Genomic DNA, 18,862 nt, shown 5'->3' with positions numbered 1-18,862 from the left:
AGAGCAAGTGGTCAGGAGTGTGTTGTGTTTAGGTTTAGCACGAACTTTCCAGGAGGAACAAAAGTTTGCATGACAATGCAATAAGTGGATGAACTGCAGCGAGCAGCAACGACCTGTGGACCGCCAAACGCACGGCAACGGTCACATAGTTCACGAGATGCCAGGGATGGATTACTGCACGGGCCTACCGGGCCCAGGCCCAGGGGCCCAAGGGGTCAGGGGGCCCTGAAGCCTAAGCCTTTGCATGGAATCATTGCCTCAATATCAACAAATCAGGATGTACTGTAGCCTATGAATCTGATTGAATTTAGTATTGGCCATCCCCAAAATGCACCAGAATACAGGAAATCACATCAAACAAATTAAAAAAATTCTGGGGGAGGACCCCCAAACCCCCCCCCTCCCACATATACAACAATAAGTGGGGGCCCGAAAGTTCATAATCCGCCCATGCGAGATGCCGACTAAGGACACTAACGTGTGTGGGAGAAAGTAAATGAATGCAGATGTGTACCAATCTAAAACTGACACACTCACAGTGTTTCAAATTAGACGCTTCACATCTCCCAATGGCCAATAAAAACGATCCACTACTCCCAAAACTATGGGACAGATATGGGCGGCAGCTTCTTGTCCAATAACACGGACACACCGCCCGCCAGAAGCCAGACAAGAACCAGGAGCCGTTTTGGATTTCCGGAGGTTTCCTCGATCCAAGTTCCTGAGCCATGGGCCATCCACGGTCCACAGAGTCCACGGTGGAGGGAGGCTGACCAAAAATGTCTGGAATGAAATGTGGGGTGCTGCACTGGTCTGTGGTAGCAAAACACTAATTTGGCCTTGTTTTTTATTATTTTTATTGCTTTTTTTCCCCTCTTATTAAATATTCTTTATTTTTATGTTTTCTTTTTATTATAATCTTTACCTTTGACTATATTGCCATTCTATGCTTTTATTTGTTATTTCTGTTTGCTTTTGTTTACGTAAAGCACATTGAATGACCTGTGTATGAAATGCGCTATATAAATAAACTTGACTTGACTTGACTAATGCGAAGAGCAGCAGCAGAAAGATGTCCACCATTGTTTTCTGCTGGTGTGGACAGAGGTGGAAGCATCTAGTGGAGCGCTGGAGCGACAGCTGAGGGACAGGATATGATCCCTGACCCCTGATGATGAAATGAGATCCAACATGCTGGGCCTCAGCCTGACGTTGTGCTATTAGCGCTGCTGCTGTGGCTAATGGTGCTGTCGGCTAAAAGGATGGTCGTCCACTAAGGAGGACGAGAGCGTTCCGTAAATGACCAAAATGTACACGGAAACGCATTACTGCTAATGGAGGGTATGTACAGTATGGGAATGTACGGGAAGTGGAGGGATGGTTGAGAAAGACAGAGTCCAGATATCTATTTCATTGGAACTGATGACCCACCCAGGGACCACAAAACCACTTTGTTTATAGACTAGGAAATCCCAGTGCCTTCCAGATTTTATAATGACAAATACACGGAGAACGAACGTTCAACAAAACAACTTCTTCAAACAGATTTGCACTGAGTACTTTCAGGGTACAATCATTATCAGAATCTATATAATATATAAAAACCACATCATACATACCGGAGCAGAGATACATGTATAAAGTGAACATCTAAAGCCATAATACTGTAACAGAACAATAGTGACAACAACGTAAAAAAGTCTAGTGTGGGAGTGAAGAAGAAGGAAAGATGGAGAAAAAAAGAAAAGTGAAGAGACTGAGAATGAAAAAATAAAAAAAGGGGTCAGAAAGAGACAAGAGGAATGACATGGGAGATAAAAAGCAAATGAGTGAGTGACAGACAGATGTGAGAGTGAGAGGAGGCTCATAGGTGCTAATCAGATGAAAAAAGAGAGCAAAAGAGAAGTGTTTGTGTGTGAGAGAGAGAGAGAGAGAGAGAGAGAGTGTGAGAGAGAGAGAGAGAGAGAGAGAGAGAGAGAGAGAGAGAGAGAGAGAGAGAGAGAGAGAGAGAGAGAGAGAGAGAGAGAGAGAGAGAGAGAGTGAGTGAGTGCTGTTGCCTTACAATGTAGGTGCAGCGCGGGCTGAAGGCAAAGGTTCCACAGGCGTACATATGGGTGGAGTTTAGGACCTGGAGAACACGGACAAAGTTGGGGCAGTCAGCCTGCAGGGGGCGGGAGAGAGGCGAGAGAGGGGAGAGAGGAAGACATGGTTACCAAGGACACGCCGTGGCTTTGATCCCATTAACCCGCCTGGGAGAGACAGCACGTGTTGGCCCAGCAGGACGTCCCTCTCTCTCGCTCACCGTCAGTCAGACAGACAGACAGACAGACACACAGACACAATTGGCCAATTCTATTCATGAAATATTACAGACATAAATAGACAAAAAACTATCACAACATAAGAAATGTGAAGTCATTACGAGGACTCTGACTTGAAGGAGTGTGTTAATATTGAATGGGCATATATGTTGTAAACACACTCCAATAAAACATTTACAGGATATCATTCCTTACAACATCCCTTAAAATAACACAGCATCATTCATTTAAGCCATTTAGTCTTTAGAGTAAAAGCATATGCACATTTTTTGCATACATATGTAAATGATAAGACTCCTCATATTCAGTAATGGATTTTTTTTTAAAATAAATAAATAATAATAACGGCTTCAGGGCAATTAACACAAAAACAAACAAACAAAAAACGACTTCTGGGACCAAAGAGCTGGAGAAGATTGACATCAGCAGTTGTGCCTGGAGGGCAGGTCCACTGCTCCACTGGCCTGCTGGAGGGCCCTGCCAACGGTCTTGGCCCAGGATGAGATCAGTGGGCCTGTGCTGGGATAAGCTGGATGCTACTTAAAATGTAGGCTCTCCCATCCTCTGGTATTAGTATTGACAGATGCAGTGGTGATTCCTAGCTATTGTCTCCCATCCTCTAGTACTAGTATTGACAGATGCAGTGGTGATTCCTAGTTAAAATGTTATTCTATTGCTGTAGCTTTATCTGTAGTTATGTAGCTTAAATGTTATTCTATTGCTGTAGCTTTAGCACAGATCCTTAATATACTTTATCAACAGTCTCTGGCTGTTTATGTAGCTTGCACGTTATTCTATTGCTGTAGCTCTGTAGCTTAAATGTTATTCTATTCTAAGTAGCTCAGTAGCTTAAATGTTATTGTTTTTGTTATTATTTGTTGTTATTATAATTGTATTATTATTCTATTCATGTAAGTCCCTTTGGAAAAAAAGCATCTGCCAAATGAATACATGTAAATGTAATGCTGGCCTGGGACAGCATCTTCGTGTATGTGTGTGTGTGTGTGTGTGTGTGTGTGTGTGTGTGTGTGTGTGTGTGTGTGTGTGTGTGTGTGTGTGTGGGGGGGGGAAATGAGCTGAAGTCAAACTCTCCTCTCATCCAATCACAGGGCTAATGGGATCCATTAGACCACTGTATGAGGAACGCAGGTGAGGAAGGACAGGGTGGACAGGGTGGACGAGTTAAACCAGGGTGGACCCAAGAGGGTGGACCCAAGAGAGGGATGTGTGTGTGTGTGTGTGTGCGTGCGTGCTTGTGATTAAGTTTGTTAGTTTGTGTGTGTGTCTGTGTTTTAAGTTAGTGGTGGGTGTTATTGTTTTGTGTGTGTGTGTGTGTGTGTGTGTGTGCGTGTGTGTGTGTGTGTGTGCGTGTGTGTGTGTGTGTGTGTGTGTGTGTGTGTGTGTGTGTGTGTGTGTGTGTGTGTGTGTGTGTGTGTGTGTGTGTGTGTGTGTGTGTGTGTGTGTGTGTGTGTGTGTGTGTGTGTAAGTGTGTGTGTGTGTGTGCGTGTGTGTGTGTGTGTGTGTGTGTGTGTGTGCATGTGTGTGTGTGTGTGTGTGTGTGTGTGTGTGTGTGTGTGTGTGTGTGTGTGTGTGTGTGTGTGTGTGTGTGTGTGTGTGTGTGTGTGTGTGTGTGCACACACACATGTTTCAACTTGCCTTTTTCTTGCCTTTCATTGCACAGTCATTTAAGTCTTTCTCTGTTGGTGACCAGTCCAACTAAAAAGTAAAGAAAACAAATAAAGAATGTCAGAAAAGATTGACAGCATGTTCTGGCCAATCACAGCCTACTATTTGGAACCAGACCTGAATGTCTTGGTACAAATTAACTAGAAGTAATCAAAGGGTGTGTCTGCAGCTACGGGTGTGTCTAAAACATTTTAAGTGTCAGTTCTGCTGAGGCATGTAAGCATCATGTGTACAGACTTCAAACTAAATCCTTCCCCTCTGTCCCACAAATTGCTTGGACCGTGTATACTCATTATCAGACGTATAATGAGCATTTTAATGAAGTACATGTGTACGTACACATGCACACACGCAAAACACATATATGCATGCATGCAGGCGAACACAGACACATACATGTACACACGCAAACACACACACACCCCTGTTCATTCACAGAGAGCTCTCTAAGGCTCTTTTAGTGCACACTAAGTATAACCATACTGATTTTGCAATAGCAGATGCGGATTTTGATGACTATGGGCCAAGGCAGTACTGACCTTGTTCTTCATCACAACAGCCCTGGGCTCACTGATGTCCAATGAGACGATGGCATTGCGCGCACCCACAAATAGCGTGTCCTCATCGCTGCTCAGCAACAGGGTGGTGGTGTTGCCAACCTCTAGACTGGTAAACTGGGTTAATGATCTACCAGGGCTATCTGTTGGAAACAAAACATGATGAAGATTAAAAGTTAGCCTGGTTAAATTAAAGCAAAGGCATAGTTAGTAAGTGAACCATCTCTCAATCACTACACACGTGTAATAATAAAAAAAAAAAAGTTAAATAAAAAAGCATATGACTACTTGCCTGGAGCTTTAATACTATGTAGGTAAAACCTATACAAATCTCACATAAATAATGCTTGGCTGATCGCCGTCATTTGTAATTTCTCCCAACCAGCTCACTTGGCCCGCTAATGCTCTACTTAACTTCATAAACAATTAAAAAAGACCTGCGGTCAATGCAGATGATGTCAATAGAATATTTATGGTGTTGAACTACTGTCAGGGCTAACCACTGTAGGCTCTGTAATGGAGTATAATGGATTGTGACGTGACTTTACTGACAGTCCCATCATGCCTCACTCATAGTAATAATAATAATAATACCCAGCTCAGTGAGGTGGCGAGAAGTGAAAATAAAGAAAGCCATCAATAATAATGGCCATCTTACATCAATAATAATGGCCATCTTACAACAATAATAATGGCCATCTTACAACAATAATAATAATAATAATAATAATAATAATAAACAACAACACCAATGCATATTGTGAGAAAAGTACCCTCAAAAGTTTCTGTGGAATCAAATGACTTGGTTTCCATGGTAAGCATGAACATTCATCGGAATAGAGTCAGTTCTTGAGTGAACCTAACCAGTGCTCTGGTCATTATGCATGCTCTTGCTCCAAACAGACACCTACTAGGAAGAATACTTTTATCCATACGATATAGCAGCTTTACTTCTGACTTAATTTCAATGTGACGCAAGGGCACACCGGCATGCTGTCCATGTTAACACTTTCCACCCGTAAGTGCAAAGGTCTGGAAAAAAATTGACGGTCATATTCAAATTTGCAGTGGAGAGAGAGAGAGAGAGAGAGAGAGAGAGAGGGGAGGGAGAGGGAGAGGGAGAGAGAGAAAGAGAAAGAGAGAGAGACCTGGTTAGACCTGGTAGTTTGACCTGGTTGGCCAGACATATTGTGAGTGTCATACTGAAGGAAAGCAAACAAACAAACAAAAAAAACAAACAAACAAGGTAAAGTGGTATTTCCACCCATTGGCTTATGGGAAATTCCATCCAACTTCCCCAGAGAGTTTTAGTCACAGGGTCAGTGATGTGCAACACGCCATTGCAATGTTCATCAGAAGCCTGCTTGAAAACCACAGATTCTGGAGGGCTCCATTCAGGCTGAGAGGAAGTAGAAAGTAGTAAGTAGGAAGTGGCGTGTAGTGAATAACAGCAGGGGGCAGCCAAGAACCTGAACATTATACTCATCAGGAGCAAAGGGAATAAATACTGGGGTATTTAGATTATCCCATAATACACTCTCAAAGTTCATATTGATAGTTTCATGCATGTTTACTGCACTCGCACATACTAGGCCTAGGTTTCTGGAGTTTATTGATGAAAATGTATATCTGATGAACATGTATCTGCACTAATCGTAAATGCAATGGACAGTCACATATTATGCTTTTTAAAAAAGTTAATATTGAGTAAAAATCAATACAATGCTTTGATACTTCGACTACAGTGTTAGAGCAGTGCTGTGCTCTTCCTTAGAAAGATTTGCTGTTAACATGCATTTGGCCATAATCACAAAGAAGGAACTAAAACTGCATAGTTTGACAGACATGTCACCGCATGAGCGGTTTTGCATGTTTCAGAAAGATAAACAACCAGGCAGGAACATATAAATGTAGCTAGCAAGTGTGACACGTTTCCATATGTGCATGTTAACCCAATCTGTTCACACCTATAACAACAAAACAAAATGCTACTTAAGTCTAACAGATGACAATTCTTTCTTGATCCTCCTTTCACACAAGACAAAGATCTACCATGGTCAAGTCACACAAAGTGAGCAGATCATATCTCAAAGAGTTTTTTCTTGATAAAATGAGAGTGCAGTGTGTGTCTGGCTAAGGAGGACTAGATGTTTCACAGGAATTGCTGACACACACACACACACCCACACACACACACACACACACGTCACGGTAGCTGTTGTCCTCAGACAGTAGTAGCCTACCTCATCAAGATTAGACACAGTCACCCGAGTTAGCCAACCGCAGCCAAAGGTAACAGAGTACTGCAGAGCAAAGGGGAAAGCAAAGGGGTCTGGGTCTGTGTGTGTGTGTGTGTGTATATATATACAGCGTCTGAGTGTCTGAGTGTTCGTTTTCAACCAAACCCAGGCCAAGTCATTAGCCTAACAAATGAGGTAAGTTCAGGAGGGGAAAATGGACAAAGTCTGAGTGTGAGTGTCTGATCCACACACTTTCTGATTAGCTTGACTGATTAACATTCTCTGAGAAAAAATAAAGGCCATTTTCACTGAGGTCACCCTCTAGGCTATAGCAACTAATCCACCTCTCATCTCTGCACCAAGTGGTTTGCTTTCAATACATAAAAACATTTTGAATTCTTAATAGCACCGTCGATCTGAACACACACCACCTCCTCTCGTCTTCAGTTCTGTCATGTGCTTGAGTCACACAGATACCGACAGACAGGAAGTGTGTGTGAGTGATGGGGCGATGAATGGTGCAGATCGGCCTGCTTATCTCCGTGCGTGACTCAGTCTGTGCAGGTCCAGTGCACAATGTGAGGGGCGCGAGATAGGGGCGCCTTTAGGCTAAACGCTAACACTAGCGCTCTGACGCTACGCTACGCACTGACTTGCATATCCAAACATCCTGTGTCCCAGGAGTTGCACATGACAAAGCACCTGATGTACTGGTTGCAGGGGCGGTGTACTGTAGTACATCAACAAACTCTACATCACAGCAGTAGGGAGTGGAGAGTGTGTGTATCTATGAGGACAGAGAGCCATGGATCACTCCTACTCTGCATGCTTAGATTATTAGTTTGGAGGGTCAGCCAAAACCACCAGTTCAGTCTCCATGCTCAGGTCAAGGTTGCTTCCTCCCACCTCTGTAAGCATGTACACAGATACGCAGACACACACACACACACACACAAGATTGATGCAGTTTCTCTGTCCACGAGTCAACACGCCATTAGGCACTGACCACTGCTGCTATCCAGAATTTGTACACACATGATAACACAGAGAGCCCTCGCAGCTGTTCTAGGAACTGGCGCGCGCCAGCACACACACACACACACACACACACACACACACACACACACACACAAAACAAAACCGACTCCACTAACGACTAGCTGTGTAGAAACTGCCATTCCATAGAGGCCAATTATCAGTGTGTGGATAATTCTTTGTTAACGTTAGTTCATTTGCACCTCTAGCCTCCAGAATGGGCCAGGACAGAGACGACAGCCCTATGATGGGCGACTTAGACATAAACCTACATCACGGTATTTTTTGAATTAACAATATGAATCACAATGCGAAAACAGTGCTAAACAGTCCCATCGTATTGCCACAATAAACAACAATAGCATACCGTCTTGAAAGCCAGAAAAGTAAATACAGTAAAGTGAAACAGTAAAGCATTCCAATTAACTAGGGTAAACAAATTCATTTGTATTTTATTCACAAATGACTGTAAAACTCCAGTGAAAACGCAAACACAAATGAGCGCTGTATATCATGCCAATGGCTAGCCTATTATCACAGACGATATGATATGGGCCATGACAGGCCCTGCTGCTGCTGGGTTAATGACACCAGTCAGAGCTTGTGAGGGCAGCCCGGCGGAGCCAACAAACTCACAAGCCTCCCTGAAGACATTTCAGGCTAATGGTGTTAGGGTGCCTGGTATTGGAGGTAAGCTGTGTGTGTGTGTGTGTGTGTGGGGAAGAGGGAGAGGGTGAGTGTTGATGTATCTGTTCATTTAGGAACAAGGGAATTCGGGGGACATATAAAAACCTCTATATGATTACCCTATAGATGTGTATTTGTGTACAAATGTACTCGAAGGGTGTTTTATAATCCCTTTTAAAAGAACCAAACTCAGTCCACTTAAAGGGGACTAGAAAGTGGACCAAAACAAAAAAAGAGTTCATTTTGTATTCACATTATAAGAGGGCCTGGGTCTCTTTCTGGTGCACTTCAGCTTTGATGGGGCCTAAGTTTCCTTCCTGTTCACACTATACCTTCTCTGGGGGTGTCATGCTGCGTTCCAGACACAATTTTTAGCCCGTAAGTTACGACTTCAAGTCATGTCTCACGACATCCAGGCAAAGTCATGAGAAGTCACAACAAATCCTTCTGCGGCTGTTGTTTATATGTGTGTGACGTTAAAAACGGTAACTGGGAGTACAGTGATCTGGTACGAGTTCACGGGTAGTATGTTACAGGTTTGACTGCCGTTCCAGGGCACTTTCACGGGTAGAAGGTTGTGAAAACACGGGTTACGGGTTGCCTGGAACGAGCCATTAGACCTTAGGCTACTGCTTTGGATTGTAGGCTATGTAGTTGCTCATTTCCATCATCATTCATTATCAGGTTGAAATAATTATCATAACTCATAATTGGTGTGGTGATTTTGTTTCATAAATACATCTCTTTTCTGAAATATATGTATTATAAAATATTTCAGAATGACTTCTGATCTGAATTCATTCTGAAAATATATTATAAAATATAATAACCTCTTGAACTGTCAGTCAACACGCCAGCAAATCACACTTTCTAATTCAGTAGTAGGTAGGCTTGCCTCACCTGGTTACCGTTTAGTTCATGTCCAAAATGAAGTGAAAAGTGAAAAGCGCTGCACAGTCTTATTGCACGTTTTCCACATGCAAGAAGAGTTCGACACTCGACAGAGATAAGGCCTAGACAAGCCTAGCTAGCAGATCATGAAAAATAGTGAGCAATGTAATCCAAATGATTTCTACATTGTTAGTTACCAATAGCTTCGAGGAAAAGATATTTAGCCTAATGTTAACGTTAGAACATGCTTGTTTGGCTGCAGCCAAATTGCATATGTCTATAGGCCTATAGTGATAATATTGTTATATATATATTATATATATATATATAAAATAAACGACATGACATGACTTCTCTTTTGGCAATGGTAAGTCTGGGTCTGAGTTCGGTTGGCGTGTTCACAAATGCACAAGTCATTGAATGCTGAGTTTGTTTAGAAGCCTGAAAGGGACCAAGTGTGAAAACACCCTGAATGACCATCCATTGAACTATTCCCACATAGAAGTCATTCATCTACTATCTACCGTAAATGCCATTTAAATACTATGAACATGTTGTATCCTTAATATCAATAAAGCATTGTATTTGCAGACAAAATAGTGATTGATGCCATGTGGAAACAAAACATGTAGTATGTAGTTCAAACTTGTAATGTCCAAGTCATACTGAAAACATGTTGGTATTCCATCCTACAAAGTTTGACCAGGCTAGGAATACTATCTTTAATTTTGGAATATGTATGTGTATATGTAAATATTTTTCAGGTCTTAGTTTTGGGACCTACATGATTATGTAGCAAATTCTGAGACTGTGCAGCAACCATTTTCTTGAATTCTGTCTGATTTGACTTGGGTTTCACCTAAATAGCAAAAAATGAGACCGTTTATAGTCCCCCATATTGAAACTACTGCGTACATACCTACTTGTGTGCGTGCAATGGGTCTAAACATACATGCACGCATATGTTCACAAATGGACACATAGCATGCACAGATGTAGACCCGGCTGTGTGCGTGGGGTCAGACAGCTTTGGTGTGTATGCAGGGGTGTGTGCATGTGTACACACTCGAAAGGCCACAAAGGTCCAGGTAGCAGTGAACAAACAGAGGCCCAGAACGTCTCTTCTCTTTTTACCCAAAGCAAAGTTCATGTAAAACGGTGCATTAGCGCTACACAGAATGCTGGAGACTCTAACAGAGAGCTGCCGTTTGGAGAGGTGAACTGGACACCCAAGCCCACTTTGTTGTTGACTTTGTTGTGTAATAACTTGGCCTCAGGCAAAGGGGGGGGGCATGCAAAGACTGCTCAGGTTGATATAGACACAGACCGATGGGAAAAGTTCAAAAGAACTCAAAGTGCTCTGGTGAGAAAGAGAGAAAGAGAGAGAGAGAGAGAGAGAGAGAGAGAGAGAGCCTAGTGTGCACGAGCGAACAGAGACTGTTACGAAACAAGCAGGCTACCACGTGTGCATTTTTGGTAAGAGGGGATTGATGGCTTCCCTTTCCCATGAGCTGTTGTTACCTGGGGGAATTAGGAGGAATCCCTCCCTCTACCTGTCACCACCCCCCCCCTCCGGGTCTGAGCAGCCTGGAGCCCTGGTGAGACCTAATCCCCAGCCATGACTCAACCCTGACCAGCTGTTTTCCCTCTGGGAGGGGAGGAGCCAAACGGTAGCATTACCACGTGTTCCTTCCACGCACCGCTCGCTATGCTCACACTCACTCCTCCTTGGCCTCACGGCCTGCATACATACAACGAGCAGGTGGCACTAACACTGAACACAGGCGGCTCAAAGCTCTTCTTGTGAGGAGCTGGCAAAGTGCAACTTCAGCATGCTTGGCTTACAAAACAACGTTGTGTTCAAAAGTGTGAAGGGGCGAAAAAGGAGAAGAAAAGCACTGGTTAAAACGGTCTAGCATGTCTACATATGGCTGTATTTATCTTTTAAAGGTGTTATGCTGAGAAGTAACCATAGCGGACAACCACTTCCCACACCAAACAGGCGCCGACCATCGAGCCTCCGGTCCTGTGGTTTTTCCAGGGCCTCATGGGACTGAAGTTGCAGGAAGTGAAATATACACTTCGGGTGCATTTCCCTAAACATTTCAAACAAATATCTGTGCAAGTTGCTTCCTCTTCTCCTTTCTGCACATCAAAATAGAGTCTTCTGAAACATCCGCGCTCAATACAACTCTGGAGTTACAGGAACGCTAATTAAATCAACAAATCACGTCAGCTTCCTGGGCACTGACTGAGCTCTCAAAGCACATAACCAGACACTAGATGGGTCTCCATTTAAGACTGTTTGATTTTGTGTTTGCTGCCAGGCAAATGGTATCAAAATCCGTTCAGTCACTGTTCTACGGTAAACATAAAACAGCCGCTAAGAAATTGTCAAGAGCTTGGCATCGAGAGAGGAGCATTGCTCCAAACAGCTCGATGACGTCCAATTCTGGATCCACACCCATGACATCAGCACTCCGCTGAGGAGGCGGGAGCCCCGGCTGTCCCTGAAGAGCAACTCTAGACTCTGCACATCAAGTGTGTGTGTGTGTACTGAGAACACTACCAATAACTAAGCCCTTTAACCCCAAAACAGGGCACTGGGGAGTGGGGTGGGGTGGGGTGGGGGTGCCTGCCTGCCTGCCTGCCCGCCTGCCAACTCGCCCCTGCAAACACTGCGTTGATCCCTGCACAGGCCAGTGTTGGCCTCTAGTGTGGTCCGACATGTTCAGCGCGTGTGGTGCCAGGGGAATGCTCTTAGTGGAAAAGCCGCAACACAGGAGGCTGGCTTGATTGTGGAAACCCACTCTGGAAATCTTGAGGAAAAGTGGGGTGATTTAAGCTGAAACAACTCAGAGGACTGATTATGTGTGTGTGTGTGTGTGTGTGTGTGTTTTGTTGTTGTTGTTGGTTTTGCTTTGTTTTCAAAGCCCACTAACCTCGTTTACCCTCCTCGGAGCTCTTGCTTATGAGAAGCTTCAAATTAAACACAGTGCCCTACTAAAAAGAACAAGGCCTCCATTCTTCGCTAACCGCAACAAGGCAAGGCCAGCAGTGGTCTGGGGGGGGGCGGCCCAGGTCAGCGATTAGCCAGCGATCTTGGTCTGAGACCCACCACTTACCCACTTCCTCCTCCTGCTTCTCTTTCTTTGACCTGCTTTCGTCTTCCTGTGCACTTCTTCATGACACAGGTTCTCACACATGCAAACAAACGAACATGCACTCGAGTCCAGATCACATTGGAAAATAGCAATTGAAGGGTTATTTTCCAAAACGCTATAAATCCATTTTCTGAAACATGAATAAGTCATGTTATTTAGTTGTATTTTAGGTAATATCAGTAAAAGTGCTGCTGTGTTGTTTTGACTAAATAACAATAACCCAATTGCAGTACCACTTTCAAATTACTTGGAAAACAAAAAAAAAAAAAAAAAATGATTTGTGAAAATGCATAAAAATGGAGGATGTAGCATTTTGGAAAAAAAAAAAAAAAAAATTTCTTTTCAAAGAATTAGGCCTCTAATATGGCTTAAAGCAAAGGAAACGCATCTGCCTAAAATGTGTTCAGAGGTTACATAGAATAATAGAATAACATACAATGATGCCTTAGATACTTTTATAAGCTTAGAATTAACAAAATATATTTTAAATGATGCCCAGGTTGTTTTGTTTCACTTCCCTTATGATTACTGTCTTGTGTTGCGGGCTTAGAAGTTGATAATGGTTGGTTCCCATCAGTTCGGCAATGATTTAAATAAATAAATAAAAATGTGCAAGGTGCTTGGTTAATGGTTAAGACACAACTGTAAGACACAACTAAATAAATGAACCCTTACAAATACACAGTGGAAACTGAGGTCATCATAGACAAAGACCAACCATTACTGGCGCAGATGAAATCACTGCCCCAGGGTGATTTTCTCAAAGCCTGTAAAGCCAGATAATCTTGGAAAAGTTCACGTCTTTTAAAAGAATTAGGCTTCTTAGTACAACTTTAAGTTCCAAAAAACACATTCATAATGGGCCTTCATCAGAGGGCATACGGAGAACAAGGAGATATGTTGTTATAAGAGAGGAAGTGAAGAAAGAACTTCCTGAAGCACTTTATCATAGTAACTACTCATGTTCATCAGACAGCGGAAGGAGGTATAGCTTGTTTCACATCCTCTAAAAAAAAAAAAAAAAGACACACATCCATTCTCTTAATCTGCCATTCATTTGGCAAACAAAAGTTCTTCCTGTGCAATTTAAGTGGACAAAGAGAAAGAGGGCATATTATAGCAAATGTATAACAAAATTGGACTTTCACGGACTGAGAATCCTCTACAGCTACCTCATTATAATTCCTGTATAGCATGCAGGGTGGATACAATTCTCCAGAAAGTATGCCAGAACATTTAAAACATACCCAATCAAATTCCGTTACTTTGAATTTGAGCCTGCTTACTGTCCTAATAGCCGACATTTTGTACCAATAATTTAAATTGTTCAAACTGTTGCGATGCTTCCGACTCTACCTCTTATTCCTGACGTCAGTTACAGCTTGTTAGTGCATCGTTAGCGTCGGGGGTTAAAGGTATTATTGGAGGCAGTTCAAAGGGGTCTCGCGATGTACCATCGGACAGGACACAACAAAGCCTACTTGCTCCACTGAACTTTCCCTGGCTCAGACCACTACATGATCCACGAGAGAGGAGGACATCTTGTGCTTCTTAAAGCTAGCCCACACAACAGTGATGTAGGCTGTGTCACAACCAAGGACATGCATCAGAGATAATACACCAGTGCAACTGGTGCAAAAAAAAAAAAAAAAAAAAAAAAAAAAACCTTTTCATGCACAGGAAACTCAGACACGGCAACCAGGTGAGTTCAGTCAGTCATTCAATCATACTTCCTTCCAGAGGAAGACCCATGTCTGAAAAACTACAGCCATTGCAATCTCCCAACCGTGCCACATGTACACAAAAACAGCACAGATGGATTAAAGGGGTTACAAGTGCATAAAACAAAGGTTAGCCAATTAACTGGAACCAATACATGGGTGGAATGTAGACAGACTGTCTTGTCGCCATTGTCAGTGTAGCAATTCTGATCTTGTCTGTTTTGGTTCCCTGTGGTCACGCAGTGAGGCCTTCACGTTGAGTTGAATCCCCAGTGAGGGAAAAAAAAAAAAAAAAAGGAACCAACTAGTGTGGTCACCTACATATTTTACACTCAATAAGGCTCGAGATGCCACCATTTCCTTCCCTGTTACCAGTCAGTAGCTCTTTTCAGACATGTCCTCTGCACTATATGCGGATCATTGTCAAAGGGATGTCCGACCCATTGCGTGATTCAGATATGATGCTTACATGCGGACATTATGTGTGAACGACACCGACACACATGAACATGGTTGAACACGCACATGAACAGAATCTCCGCATGTTCTTTGATTCGTTCTGACATGACGCGATTTACATAATGTCCGTACGAAATACTAGGAGGGAGGTAGTGTAAGTTCGGAGTTCCACATGTCCGGTTATGTTGTTCAGATACACGACAGCAGCTACAGTCGACCATCCCCAAGGGTAACGGATTTCCTTCAGCCACCTGATATATTGACACTGCGATTGTCCAATTGTGTACAAAAAACAACACTCAAAAACAAAAAAAGAATGATTGAAGGAGAAGTGTACTTTTGGTTTTTAGTGAAATATTATAGTATTAACTAACTACATAGGCCAACTCATTCAACTGTATTTTGCTTTGCAGACCCAAACTCACAGACAAACTACTATTTTACTGACTATAAATAAACATGCAGGAAGTTTAGAACCCAGAATTGACCTGCACACTACACAAATGATTGAATGTAATGGATTTTGCCATAGTATCGTTTCAGTATTGAGTATTGAGATATTTATGGCAGGTATTGTATCAAAGTCATAACTTTGGTATTGTGACACTACTTCAAACTCATTTTGCTGCCCGACTGACTTACAATAAGGAGAATGGGGACTCCTGCAGACGTATGCCCAGATCGCCTGGCATTGCCCCGCGTAACGTTGCTGACGCGAGTAGGAGTACCAGTATGACCCCTTACGTCAGTATTGAACAACTTGGGTATAGCCTAACATGGGTACCCAGTAAACAAAGAATTCCTACATTGTGTTTAATACGCAAACATGCCAAAAATGTCATAAATGTATAAACATGGGAGCTAGTTCATGATAAGTCTGATGAAGAGTGTGAGGCTCAAAACGTGACTGGGAAAACAACTAAAAGAATAGCTAGGATGTGATTTTACGGCTAGTTCATGATCACCATTAGCAGAGAATGTCAGCAAGCTTTGAGGAAGAACAGAGAGGATAAGAATCCAATTTGCCTAAAGAATTGATTGACTGCACTGTTTTCTGGAGCCTAGTGCGTAGTCTACCATCTTGGACCTGGGTCTAAACTGTCAGGCTACATCTGTAGCATCTGCATGGATTTGGCATGTCCCATCATTTAAACACAGCTACAAAAATGTTGAAAAAGCTTATGCTAAATCAGGCCAACATCATTCACATCTACAAATTAATTCATCAATGAATTCTACCACATACAGATACACACCAGGGCAACACACAAGCATGTCAGTCTCTGCCATTCTGCCAGTCACCATCAAGAGTTTGCTCAGCCTACCTGTGATTCTAACAAGTTGAAGCTAAGTATGTACATATATATACACATACATACACACACACACACACACACACACACACACACACATCACACAAACATATACACAAGGAGCCTTAATGAATCTCATGTTGGACACTGCATACACACACACACACAAACACACAAACAAGAGGTTTAGCTTGGACTCACCAAGTGGGAAGGACACCCTTGGGATGGCATTGGCCTGATGCCACCCGAACACAATCAGCAGTGTGCGGACAGCCCAAAGGGAGGCTGACCGGGCCATCCTGGCCAGAGGGTGGCAGAGGCAGGTGGCAAACGGAGGGCAGATGGCAGCACAGAGAAGCGGGCGAGGGGGCAGACGAGCCTAGCGGAGAGCCCAGCCTAGCGCAGACGCGTGGAGTGTTGGTCCTCGGTGTCGGTGTCGGTGTGGAGACGCCCGCGGCACGTCCTGGGTTCACTGCAGGCTGCAGTCATTGCATCTGTCAAAACAAGAGAGGGTGATGATGAGACGGCAGAGACGCACCCTCCCACTTCAGTTGTGAGTGGGTGGAGAGAGAGAGAGAGAATGAGAGAGAGAGAGAGAGAGAGAGAGAATGCAGGCTGCAGAGAATGAAACTAAGAGAGAGAGAGAGAGAAGAGAGGAAGAGAATGAGTAAGAGAATGAGTAAGAGAGAGAGAGAGAGAGAGAGAGAGAGAGAGAGAGAGAGAGAGAGAGAGAGAGAGAGAGAGAGAGAGAGAGAGAAGAGAATGAGTAAGAAAGAGAGAGAGAGAGAGAGAGAGAGGAAGAGAATGAGTAAGAAAGAGAGAGAGAGAGAGAGAGAGAGAGAGAAGAGAGAGAGAGAGAGAGAGAGAGAGAAAATGAGAGAGAGAGAATGAGTAAGAGTAGGAGAGATCCTAGTTAGTTAACCTCTGACATGTTTTCACATGCCTAATTCACATAATTATGCTGGTTATACTGCAACAGGATAACTAGTAGATCTCCTTGAATTAAACAAGACCAAGTGCATGAGTCACAGTGGGGATCAGAGAGGCAGAGGATGGGATTCACGGCGGGTGTGCTGAGGCTGAGGCTGAGGCTGAGGCTGTGCCGCATGCTATGATTCACTTCTCCTGGTCTTGGGCAGGGCACTGAGGAGGCATCCTTCCTCATTCGTCTCATCTCCTACTCGCTGTGTGGAAATGAGTCATGTGGACCCCTCAAGTCAAGTCAAAAACCACACTTCTTCTGTGGCCTGCCATGGCCTCATGTGATGTCAACAATGCTAAATGGTTTGGTTAGGAGAGGCTCGAAACTAATGGTGGAGGAAGAGAGAGTGGACAAAGGTCAAGCCAAATGACCGCCCCCCTCCCCCCTTTAGAAGTGTGATTATAGGCCAAAGGCTACATCCTTGTAATGAACTTTGTCAATTCAGCATCAATTCACCATTTTAACAAAGAGCCATTGATGATATCGATTAAAGTTGATGATACAAGCAAGCAACAACACTGCCATTATTTCAAGACCAACACCAATAAGTGATTCATGATGACTTCTGAAGAGCAGAGAAACAGCAGAATTTTAGTTAACTTTCAGTGTCTGTTCCAATAAAAGAGAATTGTGTGTTTAATATGGGCATTCCCATATTACATATTAACATGATGTAATCAGTGCAGGCCAACATTTCCAACCCAACGAATGGGCAGAGAAAACGGAAACAAAGTCATCACAATCATGAGATTCTGAGGAGCCATGTGACTTTGAATCCACACCACTAGAAGATTTCCAATCAATACCCTGCATTTCCCATTTTCACAGCATACCAAGACTGAAACCTAAAAGAAAATGAAACCCTGTACGAACCCTGACCCTGCCATTTAGGACACAGGAAATCGCTCCCAGATACCGGCGTACTGTGGAACAGAGACGACCCAGATCTGGGGGTGGATCCAAGAATGCGCCTTCATCTGCAACAGACTCCAGTTCGACTCGGCTTTCCTTAAAAGATGACTTGCCACTGCCAAACCCAGAGTCCACCCCATCGCTGCCATACACATAACAGGATTACGGAGTGATACTGCAGGCGTCAGGATTAACACAGATATGTCGGCCTTTACCCAGCTGCAGGCCAACGGGGAGTGGCCACTCCAGAGTCTCAGAGTGCATAGGCAGGAAAGGGTTAACGACGACCTGGGATACATCCAGCCATTAATTCCATTCATTAAGCAGCTTCAGCTACAAACACAGCCCTCAGCCAAATACATCCACTGATTATATACAGCCTTTACTATAAGGCGGCACATATATAGACACAAACCAAAGACATGGAACTGAAACAACTTATTAGGGTGTAAAGGTAGACAGAATGGTCGCACTCCAAAATTCTTTTCTTTCTTACTTTTAATCCATTTAGCAACAGGGGTTAACGAACAAACGTTTTGGCCTGATGGCCTTCGTCAGTGTGTAAAGGTAAAGGTACACAAAAATCACGATTTGGTAGGTGTACCTTGGTGTTACCTAGGTTACCTAGGTGTACCTTGGTTCATTTACTGTAATTTCCGATACATTAAGCCTGTAAGTACTGACAATATTGCTGACACTCAACACATAAGCAGGAATAGTATTTCAAATTTGTTTTGGTTTTAATTAACTGAACTGACATACGGTCCCCTACTTCATATGTTTCTGTGGTAACTCAAATTTGAATTGTCTGCACCATGTAAGAAAGCCTACTGTTGATTACAGCCACATCTAACCTAACCATCGGTGAGGAGAACCATGTGAGAGAGTTCTGTC

The 18,862-nt window shown here is 43.3% G+C and overlaps 1 protein-coding gene across 1 annotated transcript in view; it reads right to left on the bottom strand.

The window, feature by feature from the left end:
- sema4ab (sema domain, immunoglobulin domain (Ig), transmembrane domain (TM) and short cytoplasmic domain, (semaphorin) 4Ab) overlaps nucleotides 1–18,862 on the bottom strand; it is a 37,492-nt gene that overhangs the window by 10,270 nt on the left and 8,360 nt on the right. The window contains exons 2-5 of the mRNA XM_048230160.1: nucleotides 16,276–16,568; nucleotides 4,547–4,707; nucleotides 3,978–4,037; nucleotides 2,063–2,161 (exon numbers count right to left, since the gene is read on the bottom strand). Of these exons, the coding sequence (XP_048086117.1) occupies nucleotides 2,063–2,161; nucleotides 3,978–4,037; nucleotides 4,547–4,707; nucleotides 16,276–16,372 (417 nt within the window). The 5' untranslated portion in view covers nucleotides 16,373–16,568. The remainder of the gene's footprint in view (nucleotides 1–2,062; nucleotides 2,162–3,977; nucleotides 4,038–4,546; nucleotides 4,708–16,275; nucleotides 16,569–18,862) is intronic.

The sequence above is a fragment of the Alosa alosa genome, chromosome 20, assembly GCF_017589495.1.
Source record: "Alosa alosa isolate M-15738 ecotype Scorff River chromosome 20, AALO_Geno_1.1, whole genome shotgun sequence".
In the NCBI taxonomy this organism is placed as follows: Eukaryota; Metazoa; Chordata; class Actinopteri; order Clupeiformes; family Clupeidae; genus Alosa; species Alosa alosa.
This window is presented reverse-complemented; position numbering and strand designations above follow the sequence as displayed.